This window comes from Salminus brasiliensis, chromosome 22 (assembly GCF_030463535.1).
Source record: "Salminus brasiliensis chromosome 22, fSalBra1.hap2, whole genome shotgun sequence".
Taxonomy (NCBI): Eukaryota; Metazoa; Chordata; class Actinopteri; order Characiformes; family Bryconidae; genus Salminus; species Salminus brasiliensis.
Genome location: NC_132899.1, coordinates 11237641 through 11256169, shown reverse-complemented (window position 1 = coordinate 11256169; position 18529 = coordinate 11237641). Strand labels below are relative to the sequence as shown.

At 42.2% G+C, this 18529-nt stretch overlaps 1 protein-coding gene across 1 annotated transcript; it reads right to left on the bottom strand.

Moving 5' to 3' along the window:
* Window positions 1–4015: 4015 nt before the first annotated feature.
* synpo2lb (synaptopodin 2-like b) lies at window positions 4016–16676 on the bottom strand. The gene is made up of 4 exons (XM_072667111.1): window positions 16575–16676; window positions 12854–13005; window positions 11914–12644; window positions 4016–6654 (listed from the first exon to the last, which is right to left on the bottom strand). The coding sequence occupies exons 1-4, from the start codon at window positions 16674–16676 to the stop codon at window positions 4016–4018; spliced, it is 3624 nt and encodes a 1207-aa protein (XP_072523212.1).
* Between the last annotated feature and the right edge of the window lie 1853 nt (window positions 16677–18529).

Below are 18529 nucleotides of genomic sequence, written 5' to 3'. Positions count from 1 at the left end.
AACTTTAACATTGAACTATAAGCAGTAAAACAGTTGACAATGAAGAACCTTAAGAACAGCTGTTATCAGCTTCTTCAGTTGCTGCAATTATGCTAGCTGACTTCTCCAGGTGCTGTTAATTAGCACTGATAATTGGCTGGGTTGTTTCTGTGAGCTGGCTACACTACCCAGCACCGTGATGAGAACCTACCAATGTTCACAGCACAATCCAAAGTCTGATGTACAATTTTCACAAGAGTAAAAGCTACCACATCAGCAAAGGAGTTACAAACTCCACTCTTAATACTTTCAGATTTTAGAAAAAAAATATATATAATGGCAAATGTCTACCATCTTGTTAAAATTTGATATCACTTTTGTTTCTAGTTTCCTGTGTCAAATTGTAACTGGACTGCGTTTAGCAGTCAACTGAACACTTGGTTATTAACATGACTATAAATAAGTGTGCTGAAGCTGGCAGGATGGCTCCAGCTCTCCGAAACACAGACCAGAGTCAGTGCAGTTCTGACCATCACCGCTGAGGAACCTCCTCACAGAGCTACCAACCTGTCACTAAAGTTAGCACCTGATACTCTGACATCTGATCATAGGCCGAAGACCTTAGGAGGATCGGCAGGCAGTTCACCTTATGGAGGAGAATCATCTTACAGGCAAAATAACAGCCTCAGACTGCACATGCACTGCACATGCCTATAGAGTCATCTAGAGTTAGCCTGCAAAATGTGCCATCAGACAAATCACATGATTACTCCAAAGCTGAAAAGATGTTCTAATGCTTAGTTTTATCTCCCTCAGAGTAATAACATGATGAATGTTATTGATATGTATATATGTGGGGCATATCCTCAAGAAGAAGGTGACTATGTTGCTAACTAAGAGGCTAGTTCATGTCAGTGTGAGATGACCTTACCTCCACCTCAGCCCTGTAAACGTTCAGGATCATTGGGTTGATTTCTTTTATTAAATTCAGGGAGCAGGCAGCTTTGCTCAGCCCAACAGAGATTTTTTTCTGCTCTAATAGACAGCTGAACAATCACTGAGATGTTGCAGTGAGAAGATCTTACACTTGTCTAATATGAATCTTATTCAGCTGAGACTGATGTGAGATTATCTCAGGTAAGACCAAAATCAGATTAGGCCACATATTAAAATTGCTCTGATCAAAGTGAGGAGCTGTACTTCAGAAATGGGAGAACATTTGCTGCCCAAAGTCTCACATTGGTCTCAAGCAGGACTTGAGCTATGTCTGGGAGAAATAATGGGCCTAAGAGGATATCTTAACTTGAATATGTCTTTCCTCTTGGTTGGCAGGGAGAACTGGAAGTTAGAGGGATCTTTGAATTTTTAGCTTATTCAAACTAGCTGGGGTTATTTTTGGGTAAATAGCAAAGGACTTTTATAAGTCGCTCTGGATACAAGCGTCTGTTAAATGCCTTAAATATAAATGTAAATGTACTATATTAAAATAACCACTAATGGCTTGGTGTGAACCAATGATTGTAGGCCAAAAAGATAAAGAATGTATGCCCTGGATTGCCTTAAAGCTGGGGTGGTGAACATATGGCCTTATAAAGGTTTTGATCTGGAACACCTTTGATATTCATATTCTCAAAGGCAATTTTTAAACTGAGTTTAACTTGAGCCACTTCCTAAATCGCATTGACCCTGACCTATGAGCACAAATAGGCAGAATTGCACCCGGCAGAATGGCAGAATCCATCAGAATCTCCATTGAGCTGTGCGGAACAACAGACAGTTAAGGTCAGAGGCAGAACCAATCAAAATGTTCATTTCGGATGAGTAGCTGGAGGTTTCCCAAATTCTAAAACCGTCATTAGATGGCAATAACTACTATTCAAACACTTTTATATGGTCATGGTTTGTGTTCTACACAATATCTGTACTTCTACTTCACTAAGATAGGACCTCATATCTACAGAGATGTTATCTAGAACAGTTACAGCATTGTGTGAATGCAATGATATTATTGGGACATCATCCTATTATAGCTGAGACAGAGGCTGTATGTAGAGCTGAAAGGTGGCGTTAGTCAGTCAGTCAGTGGCCCAGTTGTCTTTTGTCAGTCAGCCAGTCTACAAGCATGTAGACAGCAGTGCCACCCTGTGTGCTTCTAGTATCACTGCAGTCTCTTTTTAAACCACAGGCTTGACTGCATGTACAGTATGTGGTACTGAAAATAGCATACAGAATAGAGAAAGCAGAAGGCAATGTAGCTGTGGACCACTTAAGTGATCAAAGACAGACAGCAGATGGGAGTTTTGATATTTTTATTGCTACAGTTTATGTCTCAGACATTAAAAATTAGTAGTCAAAAACCCCCAAACCCACAAAACAAGACATTCCTGACAGCTTTCCACTGCTCTCAAATCCCACTGCTCTCTCTTCTCGTACCTTAGTCATAAAGAACACTTTCACAATTTCACATCTGATACACGTCTGATGTAATTATAATTATGTAATTACAAAGTAAATAGTTACCTTAATACATCGTTTCTATACTAAATCTCATAGCATGCACTTGAACAAATCTCATTCAACATGACAGTAAGCTTCACACACATGTGTACAACGTGTCCTACATATAAAAAAAGGGATTCGTACTGTGAGTCCTATCTTTCTTAATACCGTATTTCCTAAACCATCATATAGTCCAATGTCTCCAGTGCTTAATTTAACTTCCAACAACCAACTACAAACCCCCAAGGAGAAATGGTACCTACCACAGGATCTGCTTAATTGGTTATATGTTGGTTAACCACACAAGAGTGAATATCTTTTCATAAATTTACACTTTAATATGACTTATGGGAGAAGAAAAGGTTCATTTGCACATGTAAAATATGCTCATGAACAAGCAACGCACAAGACTGCAACAGAAGTCCTGCTTGTTTCTGCGAAAGCGTCATCCACAGTGAGAGCAGGGGCAATGAGATGTGAAAAGATGCAACATTCGCCTGATGGAGCGGCATGAGCCATGCACTGAGAAATGACACAGGTGCTTTTCCAATCTGTCATGCAGTCATCTCCACCTAATACAACTCACATAACTCTCCGCAATGGGAGCCACATGCACTTCTGAATGTAGCACAGGGCAGCTATGAGCGATTAGCGTCATCACCCTCTGTAGTCTGAAGCAGCATCTGAGTGAAATGAGCACATGCATCAAGCAGCAAAACTGATCCGTTCCCAGATATGTGTAAGTCGGCCTGCAGGTCCAGAGATTAGGGTGCTGTTTAGTGTGATTTGTACCATCTCCCCTGAGGATACCAGTCCTGTTCCTTTCCACACAGATACCATAATCTTTTAGCATCTCTTCCATCTCTCTTTGTCAGAATCGCTGTGCCTCACTGTCCGTTGCTGCTTCAGATAACTCCGTTTCTTTGTAACATCCTGTGACAATTCGGACACATGTACAGAAACCCTCTAAAGTTCTTGAGTATTACACCAGTCCAAGGCAGGTCCGTAACTCCCTGCAGTGGAATGAGCTGCATGCTTTCATCCATCATCTTTGACCTTTATCTCATCTTGATCTGTAGAAAGTTGTTTCTCTTGCTTTCTCTTTTCTTTTTTTTCTCCTCAGTAATCTTTTTAGTCTGTCACCTTTGTGTGCTGGTTCCCACATATGGCCCGAGTTGGAAAAGTAACATTTATACTGGATTGCTAAACTGCTGAAAAATCTGTGCTCAATGTTCATTATCTGAACTTCATGTGTGACACATTCATATAATGACAGGCAGGTGAAACTTCATGAAATTTGTAAATCAGCTACTTGAACAGGCCTGTAAATAAATACAATTGGTGATTAGGAAAACAATTGACTGCAAATATTACTTGTGACTACATTGTGTACATGCAATCATTACTCTGCTATCAGCATGTGTCTTATTAGTCTGGTAATAAAACAAATGAGAACCCCAACCGAAATATTCCACAAATGCACTGTAAAAAGGTCTGTGTCATTTCATGACGCTGGTTCTTTGAGGCCAAGTGTAATTTAGTACAGCATGGAGCCAGGCCTCCACACTTTGGGCTGCAGGCCCATGCTGGAGGTGCTGAAGCGGGGTCGGGGCACCTGCAGGTTCAGGCTGCTTCCAGACACTGCAGAGTGCCCCCTGGTAGGAGACAGGGGGCTCAGCTCTGGGGCACTCTGAAATTGCTTAGCCACCTGAAATGGGGTGTGTGCTTGCATGGCAGCAGGTCCTGGGAAGGGGACTGTATTAGGCAGGGGGGCAGTGGAGAACTTGGGCAGTGCTGGCAGGGCTGCCGAAGGGGCAAGCGGTGGGGGAGAGAAGGGAGCAGCAGGTCGCGGAGCGACAGGAGGAGGTGAGTTGATATCGGATCGCCATAGAGGCTCAGCCAGAGTAGTGGCCGAGCGTGGAACGATCACGGTCGGGCTCAGGGTCGTGGGGGCTGACATTGGGGTGGGGGTGGAGAACCGCTTGATCTCATATACACGAGGAGATTTCACAGGGACTTGCTTTGGTGCGATCAGGGTGCTGCCAGTTGTGGCAAATCCATTTTGCTGCTGTTGTTGGTAGGTAGGAACAGTCTGAGGGACTCCACCCCCATAACTGAACAAAGAGCTGTTTAGCTGGTATGGCTGTCTGCTCACGAAGTCCAAAGCTTTGATGCCTTGCTTGTTATGGCCAGGTGCTGTCTTGATTCCACTTCTTGAAGACTCATTAGCCTTATTGCCTCGCTGGGCCAATGGGGGGCAGGACGGGGACAGCAATGGATTATAACTAATTGGAGGAGGAGCACGAACATTGGGGGAGTATTTCCAGTTAGATGAGAGAGAAGGTGTAGGAGAGGGCTCACGAGGCTGGGCTGGAGATTTAGGTTGCTTGTCCACCACATAGCGATCCATGCGACTCTGTCTTCGTGCAAACAGTTCTGCTCCTTTTCCTCCCATTTGGGGAATCTCAGAGTTGTGTGCTGGCTTTGGAGCCACTGGTGGAGGCATTTTGCCTCTTTGAGCTTGCATGAAGTTGCAAGCTTCAGCACCCAAGTTGAGAAAATCCTCTTCTGGACCTGACTCAAAGCCAGGCTCTGCTCCAGAGCGAGACCGTTCATCAAGGTTCTGCACTAGAGACAGCAGTGCAGGGTTGTAGGACACAGGCTTCTTCTCCTCAGGTTTGCTAAACATGGGCTTATTAGTGCCACGGCGACGGGCATCCTGCAAGATGCCTGTGCGCGCAGCTGGCACAGATATCCGCTGCTCTCGAGAAGATACCGTTGGGCTTGAACTGGAGAGGGGATATTGCTGGGCCATGGGGGTCCCTGCTGTTCCAGATGAAGTGGTGGCCACTGAGATATATGGGTTAAAGGAAACCTTGTGGCCTGGTGATGGCTGCATAGTTGGATCTTGAGAAACTGGTTGTGGAGGAACTTGGAAAGGGGCTGGAGCTGATACAGGAGCAGGGGCAGGAGATGGGGTATAGTGGGATAAATAGGACTGTGATGACAGAGAAGCTGGTGTTGGAGGTTGATATGAGTTGCTAGCCATGGGAGGATTAGGGGTAAAAGGCATAGCTTGTGCTGGTGGCGAAGAAAAATGCTGAGTTGCCACAGCTGGTGCTGGGTTATAAGGTGGAGCTGATACAGGTGCAGGAGAGAAAGGAGATGCCCCGGATCCTTGTGGAGAAAAAGATGGGTAGTTAAAGGCAGAAGGAGAAAATGGAGGAGAGGTCACAGAAGAGGAAGGAGAAAAGACAGACGGAGGGCAGCCGACTGTGGCAGGTCTGGGTGGGATGTACAGGGAAGCGGTGGAGATGGCTCTCTTGCCTTCAGAGCCAGAGCCACCAGGGCTGAAAGGAGCTGCTACAGATGCCACAGACACAGCTTGAGCCTGAAGTGGGGTTTTCTTGGTAGTGTTGGGCCTGAAGATGACTGGAGCTGTGGAAGCTCTATGACTGACACAGCCAGGGGCAAAAGGTCTGGCTGTTCTATTGTGGATAGAGCTGCCAGAGGAAGGGTCTGATTGCTCTGGTAAAGTTCCTGTCATAGGGGATATTGCAGTTTGGCCTGGTGAAGACAGAACCATGCTTGTCCTGCTCACTACAATGGGCTCCCCATTCACCATGCTGCTACTCTGAGAGGAGAATGGAGTAACTGGAGTAACTGGCGTGTACATCACCGTGGGGTCAGGCTGTTGCTGGGGCATGGGGGCCGGTGTCAGGATAACAGGTGCGGATGTATGCTTCTCAGCCCTCTTCCTCTGTTGCTCAAAAAGCTGTGCCCCTTTCCCTGAGGTGGCACTCAGGCCTGGGCTGCCCTCTGGGTCTTCGTCAGTTCCCACGCAAGCAGACGTCCTCCTTTCCAAAATATCCAGGTAGCCACTGTCCCAAGTAGGATCTGGCACTGTAGAAAGACTGTCCTCGTCCAACTCTGACTCGCTGCCTGGAAAAAGGCTCTCGTCCTCTGTCTCTCCTTCTGTGTTGCTCAAGCTCTCACCATCGACGCTTCCAAAGCAGGTAAGTGTGTACTTCTTTGCGCGCTGGCGACGCTTCTTGAACATAAGCACACCCTTTGAGTGAGGATTTGGAGCGTCTGTTAGCAGTGAGGCAATGGTGCGGCACTTGGATCGAGCCTCCTTCACCTGCTTGTCCTGCACACTCTCGCTCCTGTGCAGCTCTGAGGAAGAAATGGGGACAGTTAGAGCTTCAGTTGCAGTCAAAGGGCACTCTGATTATGTATAAACAGAACTGCATGATATCATTTCATGTGTTGTCCAGCCAAAATGACTATTATTTGGGCATTAGGACGTCATAGATTCTGTCTTGATTTGATCACTGAAGGTCACTGACTGAACAGGATAATGACAAAGAGAGTTATGAATGCTAATGTCCTCCCATGAGCCCACAGCCATTTGTGAGGCTCAAAAGCTCAACGTCACAAATGAGGAATGTGAGAGTCTCATTAAAAGTTTCTGTCACAAGGGCTAATTAGTACTGGTTGTGGGCCTAGTGTCTGCATGTAATTCCAAATACATTTACAAAATAAAAAGAAGAAAGACTAAACTGATGGAGAATTATAGACCAGCCATTTGTTATTTATGCTATTTTAAACACACGCTGTCAGTTTTCAAATATGAGGTTTTGCCGAAAAGGATTTTACATTTTCATAGTCATAAAAGTTCTGAAACAGGACTCTGTAATGCTGTGAGTGAAGGCTGAAAGCATGTTTGGCACAGTTCTGCTCATGGTAAATCCATGAGCTCACCCTTTACTACAAATAGCCCAGCACATACTAACAGTAGGAGAGAGTGACCTCTGAAAAGTTTTCACCCTCAAACATAAAATCATTTTTGTAAAGAAGGTTTTTTAACAAAAAGAAGGCGCAAAAACGTGACCATGCATTTAAAAACCAAGGATGCTAAATCTCAAACACACATTTACTACTACTAAAGCAAATATCAATGGTACTGACATGCCTTGAACTCAACAAGATCTAGTCATACCACTATTAATTTATCAAGGATTTCATTTTTTACATAAATGATAGTGAAAATGGTACACACAGCTCAATCCATCACTAAATATAATATTAACAATAGAAATTCCATGACGAACAAAAAACCAACAAAAAGCAATGCCTTTTACCAAGAGAAGCCCAAATGTCTTCAAGTCTCCTCCATTGCCAGTATCAACACACAAGCCCTCTTCCTAATGTACCTACACATGCGCTATAAAGAGTTATAAAGTCGTCCTTATAGGCTTTACCTGCATAGACAGTAGGTACTACATGTCCAACCTCAGAAGGCGATGTGAGGCTCTTCATGTTGGCCAGTAAAAAGTCTGTTTGTTCCCCCACCTTCATGCCAGCCTCGAATGGAAGGACACAGACTCACATACTGGTGGAGAGAAGCCAGCAATCTCTGGGGATATTGCCCACATTGGTCCCGAATGCTCTGGTCCACAGCCCCAGGCGAGACCTTTTAAAGACCTTTTGTCTAACAACACCACCCTGCCCCAGGCCCAAAGAAACCCCATTATGTCATTCGAACTATTTCAGTCAGTGAAGAGCACTGATGAGCACTGCCCACCTGTCTGGGCACACCACTCCCTGTCTGCTCGGCCTGCTTGGTAAGACCCAGTGAGCTTTAAGAATTGTTGGCATGTCCACAGACTCCACAGGGTCAGTAAATGCAAACTGTTCACCTAGACCACGTGATCACACCCAATCACAAGCCCTTGATCCATTGCACATCTCAATCAGCTCACAGGCTATGTAAACTAAGCTTAGACACAAGCAGTAAGAGAGCATGCTGTCTTTGAAATCAGAATGCAAAAGGTCACCTTTTTTTCCCTATCACCATTTAGTACTGGTTGCACTGAGCCATCCAAACCTGTTACCCTTTCCCATCCTGGTAATCTTAATAAATCAATGCACAGTAATGTTTTAACCATTAAAATCTGCACTTCACTGGCTGTTGGATAGTGGTGTATATTGACGCGTTTTTATGTGAAAGTGGCAATTCAATCATTTTTAAAGATCAATTATAATCCAGACAATAAAGCTTGTGCTACTTTTAAATACCTAAATATTTAATCTATTTTCAGTTAATAAAAAGTAGGGATGTTCCGAACTGATCCAGTGACACGCGATCGGTGGCAATACAGGCATTTTTAATGGATTGGCTATCAGCTTTTAAAGCCTGATCCAACTCAATCCTTGGTTTTGTTGTAGCTGAGCTCTAAGCGGCATTAGCATACAAGCTTCTCAGCTGCTGCGAGGAAACTGAAAATACCCATAACATTGTTCATGATGTTATTACAGTGAACAAAATGAAAAAGAGCTTAATTTTATTGACAAGTGCAGTGATGTTAGTTAGCATCTAAAACAAGGCTAAAGTTATCATTTACTCAAACTTTCCGTTTCACCTTAAATGATACATCAGTTCCGTTGTACTTTTGAAATATAGCTACTCAATAACTGCTGCACTATTTAAGGTGGAGCGGAGAATTAGAAATGGAAGCCTTGTTTTGGCTGCTAACAGGTAATATCACAGCGCTTAACCATTAAAATAAAGCACTTTTTTGTTTTGTTCATCGAAATAAGGCCATAAATGAACAAATTATTGTTTAGGATCATTTTTGAAAAGGAGCTGCAGGCGGTAAAAGACTTTAAATAACTTACTCCAGCTTAGCATACCTTAGCTCAGAGTCTTGTTGTAAATGTGACCCAGAAACAACAAACATTTTTATTAGGAATGTCCTGATCCGATCCAACTTATACATTGGATTAGATCGGGACATCCCTACTAAAAAGGTATCCTTAAGATCCTTACGATTTTTTTTTTATTTTTATGTGGTGACATTACACTACAAATGGCAGTGCCATTGAATAACAATGTTTGGTTCTATAAAGAAGTTTTTTTTGTAAAATAGATGTTGATAAAGAACTTTTATTGATTTTAAAAGATTAATCACATTCAGCACAAACGATTCATTGTCTCCTTTATAATTGTTTCCTTTTTTTATGGCATTGCTAATAGAGTCCTTTCTAGCACCCTAATCTGTGTTTAAACAAATAAATGCTTTAATTTAAACAGTAAAAAAAATGCTTGTACTTAATTAAACATAAGTAAAATATATATATATATTTTTCATGAAACACTTTAAATCAACTTCTCCTCCTGCATTTACAGGGTTAAATTCCACTACAGTATAAATTCCCCCAGTCATGTTGCTGGTTTCCTGTTCTTCTCCTGAGGACGCGGCACATCAGTAGCATTATCTCACCCAGCCCCTATACTGCACCCCATACACTACTGCTTTAAGGGTGGGTGTGCATTTTTAGTCTTCTCTCATTTCCAAGCCAGTATATGTAAGTTCTGTCACGGTATCCACTATTAACTCTAAAAGCAAAGCCATACCCCATGTGACTGTCTAAATACAGTAATGAGGTTACACACAACTTGCATGAAGCACAAAATGGCTCTCAAGTATGGTACACCTCATTAAAACAAGGTGACCCGTTCTTAAATGTGAACAGGGCCAGTCTAAACACTTCAGGCAGAGCTGTTCGGACCTAACCAGCAAGATATACTAGATGTGCTGTATGGACTCCAGCATATCTGCTACACTTTTAGCACACTGAGTAAAAATACGGATCTACGTAACAATTTAAAATAGTCGTCCAGTTCTTTTATCAGGTAATTTCCATGGATAAAAGCCAGGAGGCAAACGGACTGTAAGCATATTGCACCTGTTGGGTCTAATTTCAGGTCATGCAGTAAATCATCTTCTCCTTTCAGTCAGTCTGGCTGTCCTGAACAGACTGTATAGTGCGGAAATGTACATAGCAAAGAAAAACATATAAAACTCTACAGCCAGTAACATAGAAAATAGAAGACTGTATATAACAGCGGGTTGAGCAGCAAAAAAATATTGAGAAGAAGAGCAAAATGTAAAACTAAGTCGTCGGTAGATGAAGAGATGAAGCTCCTAAAACATACAACAGTGATGCCAAACAGCAACTGGACATGCCTTTCCAGGCATGCTGCAGAAGTACTTGAATTAAGGGACTGACTCAGAGGGAAAATATAGCTCTGAGTTCTTCCTCTCCCCCTCCCCCAAGTCAAAATCCGACCCCACGGGAAGCTTCTCCAATAGCACCATGGAAGAACCCCCAACCAGCATTCAAATGAGCTCACCACCAACCTACTCTAGTTACAAAGTGGCAGAATGTACAGTGTAATCTCTTCTAACAGTCTCTACATCCAATTCAGTCCCTAAACATCAAGGAACCATTATAATTTATTTATATATGTGTGTGTATAAAAACCTTTCGATGGAAGTCAATGTAAAAAGATATGATTTGAAGTCACTGTGGACCATTTCTATTGATCCATTCATCACAAACTTTTGACAAAATATAAGACATTCAAATTTCCAAAAGGAAAAATGTATGCATGTACAGATGTAGTGTAATAACCAGTACAATACATTACAATATTTTAAATTAGAAAAAGTAAAATGTAATATATTTTAAGACAATAATAAATAAGACCTTATACTGTAAGTTTTAACTTCAGCATTGAAGAGAATCTGTTAAAGGTAATGTAATGAGCTAAAAGTTGTTCTTCTATGGGATTTCTCCACAGAACCCATTAAAGCACCCTGATATTTATTTATTTATTGGGCATTATCCAGTTTTCCTAGGTAACATGTTTTTGATGTGTCATTGTTCTACTTTGAACTGTCCAATAGTTAAGGCTGTGATCATTTAAATGCTCAGTGTCCAGTTAGTCACATTGGTCAGAAAGTCTTTGTTGACAGATCAGCTCACCACCAATGTTATATTTTTATAAACGCTGATAGAATTGCATGATTGAAAATAAATGTGTCAGAATATTATGGGATAACATTAATTACTTTACAGTCTGGTGCATGTCTGAGCACCACCACCTGATTCATGGCCTCTCTAGGCTTTGTGGCTTGACCTTTCAGTCTATGGCCCCATGGGGGCAGTGTTAGAATTCTGTTCTCAGATTGGATCTGTGCAGTTTAGAGAGATGTGAAATTCAGACATAGTGTGTTGCTTGAAAATGTATTAATCTAAGCATGATTGGGGTGATTTGGGGAGTTTCATCTGCTTGTTTCTGTCCACTGTGAAGCTTCTTTAAACTTTTACAAGGTTCTGCACACTCACTTCATACTTCACTTCAGACTTCAAATAACCCTTTTGGACACCTTTTATAAAGTGTAGGCTATAATTACTGACTGCAGTTAAACACTAGAAAATACTAACTAATTTATTATACTCATAGCAAGCGTAAGAGGTGGCTGTAAAGTGCATGGAGGTGTCGGGGGGGGGGGGGGGGGGGGGGCACTATTAAAAAAAAATACATACATACATACATTATGAGTCCTGAGATCAGGTACTTACTGGCTTGTTTGGCCTTATCCATGTATGTGACAGTGAGCTCTTCATCCACAGGGTTATCCACAGGACCAACCATGGGAACCAGCTGTCTGTGGGACGCCAGCAAGAGGGCTTCTTTGGCCCGCTCTGGGGACACCAATGGAGGGGGCACTGTTGGAGGCTCTTGGAAACCACTGTCCACTTCTGCTGCCCCTGATGGGCTTTGGTCAGAGTTTTCTGATAAGTTCTCAGCCTGAAGGGACCACTCCACCTGGTTGGGCTGTAAGACCACCTCTCTGCGGGCCACTCCAGGTGAACTGTGCTGCTGAGAAGGCCCCATCCCTTCCAGTGTACCATTAGAAATGGCCCAGGTCTTTGTCTGGGGGTACATACGCATATTATCGGGGGCGCTCTCATAGCCGCTCATCTCAGAGTTCTCCTCCTCGAGGGGCCATCCTGGGCCATTGCCTTTGGCTGGTGAACTGTTGGGGCTACGGCGCTTCTGCCTACGCTGCTTCTCCTGAGCTGTCACGTCTGCATCGCTGTCAGTCTCGCCATAGTATGCTTCACTGTTTGGAGGGGAGGTCAGGAACTCTAGGCCACTGGTAGGAGACATGAGTGCTGATCTGTGGTCACATGACAGTTTGGAGGAGTTTGGAGGGGATAGGGCTCTTAGGGCTGCTCTGTACTCTTTATCAATACGAGGGGATGGGGCTCGATCTGGCAGCACTACTGAGTGGAACCCCACAGGCGTCCTAAAGGGAGTCAAAGAGAATTAGATGAAATTTAACCTCTCAAAGCCTAGGCTACATATTCACTCTAATAATTCAATAATCAATCTCATAACTCATCATTAAATGGACAGTTTGAAAACTCATTACATTCCTTGTATTTTCATAGGTTAATAGTGACCAAACAAAAAAGTAATTCAAGTGAAGCTCATTGTCGTTGAACTCGCTCTGACCGTTTAATCCGCAGCTGAAGGGTTCCTCGGCCGCTGTCGATCAGATTCATGGCCTCAGAGTGAGACAGCTCTCCACAGGACACATCATTGACAGACACCAGTTCATCTGCCTCCCGAAGACCAGCCCGGCAGGCCTTGCTGCGCTTCCTCACCTGCAACAACAGAGGGCGACAGTGTACACATAACTAGTACTCCATAGGCCATTTCCCTGCATATGAGTTTTAAGAGACAGAATAATTAAAACAACATTATTGAAAATATATGAACTGCACAATCATGTAAATGTTACCTTTACTACATGGTTCTTCAAGGGATCTTTAGCAAAGGCAATTGTTCTATATAGAAGTATGACATTTCAAAGAACCATCTGAATCCTTAAATGGTCCTTTGAATAGTTAAATGGATCTTTATAAATAGGGGAACTTGCAGATGATTCTCTATAGAATCTGTTTGTTTATTATTATTTTATGATTTATTGGCCAGCTGTTTTCTGCACTGTAGCCGATGTTGTGGCAGTCATTTTCAAGGTCATGGTAAATACTTCTACATCAAAGTGTATCTGAACCAAAAAGAAAAGGCAGGCAGTAACTGTGTAACCACATCTTTCAGCAGTGCTGCATCTGTTACCTGTAAACCCACCAGCAAACTATCTCACTTAACGGTGGACCGACGCATTTTTGCAATCCACACATGCCATAGAGTAATCTCAAGCTTAGGCCATTGCTATTATCAACCATTTGTCATCTGTGCTACAGAAAAAAAGAAAAAACAGTAGGTTTATATGTATATATAACCTTAAGCTAGCAGAGACTTTATAACAGCAAGCAGATATTTTGATGTAGAAGCAATGAGGGCAAATGTTGGCTGTGTGGCCTCTATTGTTAGAATCACCCTGTCAGATATGAGAGTGTGGTTCTAACACCTACTTCACCAACAGATACTGGTATCAACAAACTGGGCTTCAGACTATCTTCATCTGCATGTTCATAATGAGAGTTTCCTTTCTTAGAAAACATTAGTGAAGTGAAGTCTAAGCAGTACTCCATGTAGTCCATGGCTTTTCAACCTAACCTACAACCATGGCTGTGGTAGGAGTGGGCATTTGCATCACCACTTCTTTTCACTGAGTTTAAACCAGTTATTTTGGGAAGAGAATCCCAAACCTCACAAATAACTGACCTGTAAGCACAAACAGACAGTCCACCTCAGCAGCAGTACCAATTAAAGTCTCCATTTCAGCTGGGAGAATATACAGTTCCCAAAAAGTGTGACCTAATTCTGTAGCTGTAAATGTTTATACTGTGACGCACAAGCTAATATTTATGCACTTGGTCACAGTTTAAGTTTCTATACTGTGAAATTGCTAGGGGGAGCTATGAACAGGTGGGTTAATTGGCAGTACCAAATTGGGAGAAAAAGCAACAAATCTGACCAAACAATTTCTCTCGCTCTCTCTCTCTCTCTCTATATATATATATATATATACAGTGGACACATTGGTATACTGTACTCTTACTGTACATGACAGAAAACTTGAACTGAGTTCAAATGGTGGGTCTTTACCAGATACTTTTTTATTTAACCACCCTCTTTAAAATAGCGGTCCCATTAATCAGCAGTTTGCAACCAAATGTACAGTATGGGCCTGCCCTAGCGCTGTGCAAGGCCAAGCCTCCAAGCTAGCTTACAGTTGCTAAATATCTTTTATTATATCATTCAGTTAGAGATTCCTAACAGAAACAAACAGACTTAATGTTTAAACTCTGGCCTGTTTTTCATTTGTTTGTTTTTTTAGCAATTGTGCATCAAGTGGGGTGAGAATGTGGGCAGATAGGACAACATACAGGGCTGGTGCCAGGGCAGCTGTTGTCTCTATGCTCAGTCCTGAGCCAGGACATGCCATAAATTCACCATGTGTTCCCAGGAGACCCTAAATAAAGTCCTCAGCTTTTGTCAGGAGTCAGTTGTCAATCGGCCACAACAGGTTCTGTCTGATAGTGTATGAGAACGTTGTGGTTGAATGGAGTACATGAGTGTTAACGGAGTTCAACAGAAAGTAACCTCAGATGATACACTGTATGGAGTACTTCAGTCACAATGGCCTTTACAGTGGCATTTACAGTGAACATCTCCAAAGTAGGCAAGGCATTTTAAAACACTGCCAGAGGCTAAATGTTGTTAGCTGAGTAAGTGTCACAGAGTTTGTTCCGCATGTCTGTGTTAAAAGAGGCAATCAGAGCTGCTGGAGGATAAGAATATCTCATTTAGCAGCAGAACCGGCGATGGAAACAAGCCCACACCACAAATGGAACAGCAGATAAAACCCTGTAGAGGTGACCTTGGGTCTGTTGGAAGTGACAGGAGTTGGGGGATCTCCAGGGTGGAAAAAAAATATATCAACTCCTTTTGTTGTTTGAAAAACTGTACGTTTATGGTTGCTACAAGCTAAGGGTTATTAGAGTATTAGAGCAATCTAGCACTTCTGCGCATGGAGTCCAGACTAGACAGCACTCTGGCATGGCTCAACACTCCAAAATAGCTCTTAGATCAGGGAAAATACATTACACACAGTCATCGCTTGGCAGATGTGCCATGGTGTATGTTTAAATATAAGTCTGAGCCTGTAATTCTACTCAGTCCTAAGATAACATCCACATTTAGATGATCTACAGAAAGAGCGATCCTCGGAAAGGTTTGGATTCCAGAGAAAGCCAAATAAAAAGCTGACAATGTGATAAGAGTGAAGAGATATGGTGTGAATAGCCTGGTGTGTTTATCTATAGAGCTGAACAAGACCTCTCTGACCGAAGCTTTCGAGTTGTATGTCAAACATAGGTAAAAGCAACCTGTAGTACATAGAGAAGTGTTATACAGTCCAGCAGAATCAAGATAAAAGATTATATGAAGACCCATGGATAAGGACTCTCTTCACACACATCTAATAGGAGAAGTAAAAAATACTATACATGCATATATGCAGTCCATGTAACCACTGAATAATGCTTATATATAAAATATGCTTAAAATGTAATAAAAGGCCCATATTTTAATTTATGCCATAATGTATAAAAAAAAAATGGAAATACAATTATGCAATGAAAAGAGAGACCTGTGTAACAAATAAGCCTCAATCACCATAATAGCATAATAATCAATTAATCAGAACTCATGGTATTAGTACAGAGGTGTCTGCTAATTCGTTGAGTGCCACTCATGCAATCAAACTAAAATTAAACAGCCTGAACCAGACCTCTATAACTGCAGCAGCTTATCACGTCTTTCATACATTCTTCACTGACACATGTAGAACAAACTTATCAGCTCAGTACAAGGAAATCTCATACTCTGACCTATGAGGACTTAGGATCGCAGTCACAAATATAACCTTCACAGTTCAATGCAATGTTCTTCTGGAGTTCCCCATGTCTTCCCTATAGCTTAGGCCTAAAACTCTGCCCCCTAAAGTAATGCCCCACAAGACTAATTAATTACACCTCACTTTGATATGCCTGCTGCCGGGCTTATAGACTCATAAATGATGTGAGTCTCACTGTTGGGCGGTGTCTTCTTGACTAATGGAAATCACAAAACTAAGATTTTAAACAAGATCTGAACGGAAACATGTTGAAACGTTTCACACCTTAAGTGGAAATGGAAATACTCTACACTTCTAAACGGAAAGGTGTGACCTCGCTGCCTCTACCATCTCATGCTCTCTTACCTTGGCCACTTGAAGAGGTTTCTGGTGTTCTGCACCCCCTTGTAGTCGAAACCCCCATGGTGCTCCACCCGAGAGGGTGACCACTACTTCTTCTGTCACCATCGTACCTGTTGGTCTAATTGTAAGCGTGTGTTTGTCTGGCTGTCCCTGGTCACCCTCAGTCTTCCTGTCCCATCCCTGGACCTGAAGCCCTCTTCAGTGGCCCTGTGAGCTGAGTTCCTGCCAGCTCTGGGAGGTGCATGCAGATACACACCACAAGTGCTATCAGTGTAAGGAGGGATCATGGGCAATGAGGGGCTTCCATAACTCTCCCCCTCTCTCTCTCTCTCTCTCTCTCTCTCTGTATCTCTCTCTCTGTATGTCTCTCTCTCTTTCTCTCTTACTTTGGAATGCTGCGTGTTGGGTGGTGGGCTTGCAATGGTGCAGATCTAGACCCTCCTTCTTTCATCTGACTGGCCACACTTGTCCTGTCAATCCTCAGCCAGGAGATGCTGATAGACCCTCTAAAAATAGCCCTGAAGCCGCCCCAGGGCTTATCTAAGAGAGCCCGCAAACCCTGAAAGGTTGTAAAAGGGGGCACTTGGAGACTTGGATTTCAAAAGACAATGGACTGAAATGTATAGAAAATTATATAAAGAAGGTCTCTGTGCTCTTACAAGGTTTTCCAGGTAGATGAACAAGGGTATTTAATGTTAAATAAAGAGTGTTAGCTAGCATTTTGGAAATGTTCACAGGCTGTTGACTGAATGTTTTAAACTAAGCACCATTTTAAGTTTCAAGATAAAATAAGCTGCTAAGCAGCAAAGATACGTGCAAATTTCCATGTAGATATGGGCCAAGGCTTGGCCTTGTTGGACTCACATTGCTCTGTAGATCCTATAATTTGCAAATCATGTTCACAAAACAGTTCCAACACATACACATGCAAAGGTTAGAGAACCCCTGGCAAAATAATCATGTTCCTGTGAATAGGTTATGTTGGTAGAAGATGACCTGATCTCCAAAGTTAAAGCTTCTATTCAGTGTGATTTTTTTTAATGCATAAAAAATGGAAAGGTTTCAGCACCCCAAACATTTGACCTCTCAGGTAATCTTTTCCAAGATCTCAGACCTTAATCAGTTTGTAAGGACCAGCACTTGTTTACAGTCATTGTTAGGAAAATTCATTTAGAAAGCTTTAGAAACACCCTGCTTCCTCAAACCATACCCCAACAACCAAAAGCCATATGCTCCTCTAAGCAGCTGCCTAGCACTCTGAACATTAAAACAGTTGATGTCCACAAAGCAAGAGAAGATTTTCAGGCGGCTGTTTCATCAGGTTGTAAAGTGACCATGAAATAGCAGTTAACAAAAACAGTGGGAGGATAAATGCTTATAGAAAGCCAAAAGAGCTAGAAACCCCTGTTTGACTGCAGAATACCCACCAGTTGATTTAGCAGACTCTGGACTAGTGGTGCACTGTTCTACTATGCAGCATCACCTGCACATATTCCTGTGTCCTAACTGCAAAATTCATCACCAGTCGATGCTCTCAAAGCAACATCTAAACAATCCTGATGAGTTTTGTAACCAGGCTGCGTGGATTGACAAGGTTAAGATGTTTAGATAAAAAAAGAAGAAGAACACATCTCCAACTGGTGAATCCACTAGACTAACCCCATATTCTGAAGCATATGACAGACTGATCTCCTAATATATCACTAATATTTGGATTAATGCATGAGTGCTGGAAAATTACCCGTATTTTAATAATATAATTAGCTACTTATAATTTAATAATGACAGTGCATAGTGTTTTATTGTTTGGACAATAAAACAAAGATATCTCAGTAATCGGTTATGAAAAGTATTTCTCTAGACATATCTGATATAATATCATGTCATATCTTACATATAACTACTTCAATTATGAAAAATATGTACTTAATGAAGGAAATGACAGTGATGTGTTGAGA

What these genes read in the sequence shown, in the direction of transcription:
- synpo2lb (XM_072667111.1), bottom strand. Translation starts at nt 16,676, where the DNA reads ATGGTGACAGAAGAAGTAGTGGTCACCCTCTCGGGTGGAGCACCATGG. An exon ending in CTTCAGCTGCGGATTAAACG is followed by an intron (nt 12,645 to 12,853) that starts GTCAGAGCGAGT and finishes GACTCCCTTTAG; the next exon opens with GACGCCTGTGGGGTTCCACT. An exon ending in GGATAAGGCCAAACAAGCCA is followed by an intron (nt 6,655 to 11,913) that starts GTAAGTACCTGA and finishes TTTCTTCCTCAG; the next exon opens with AGCTGCACAGGAGCGAGAGT.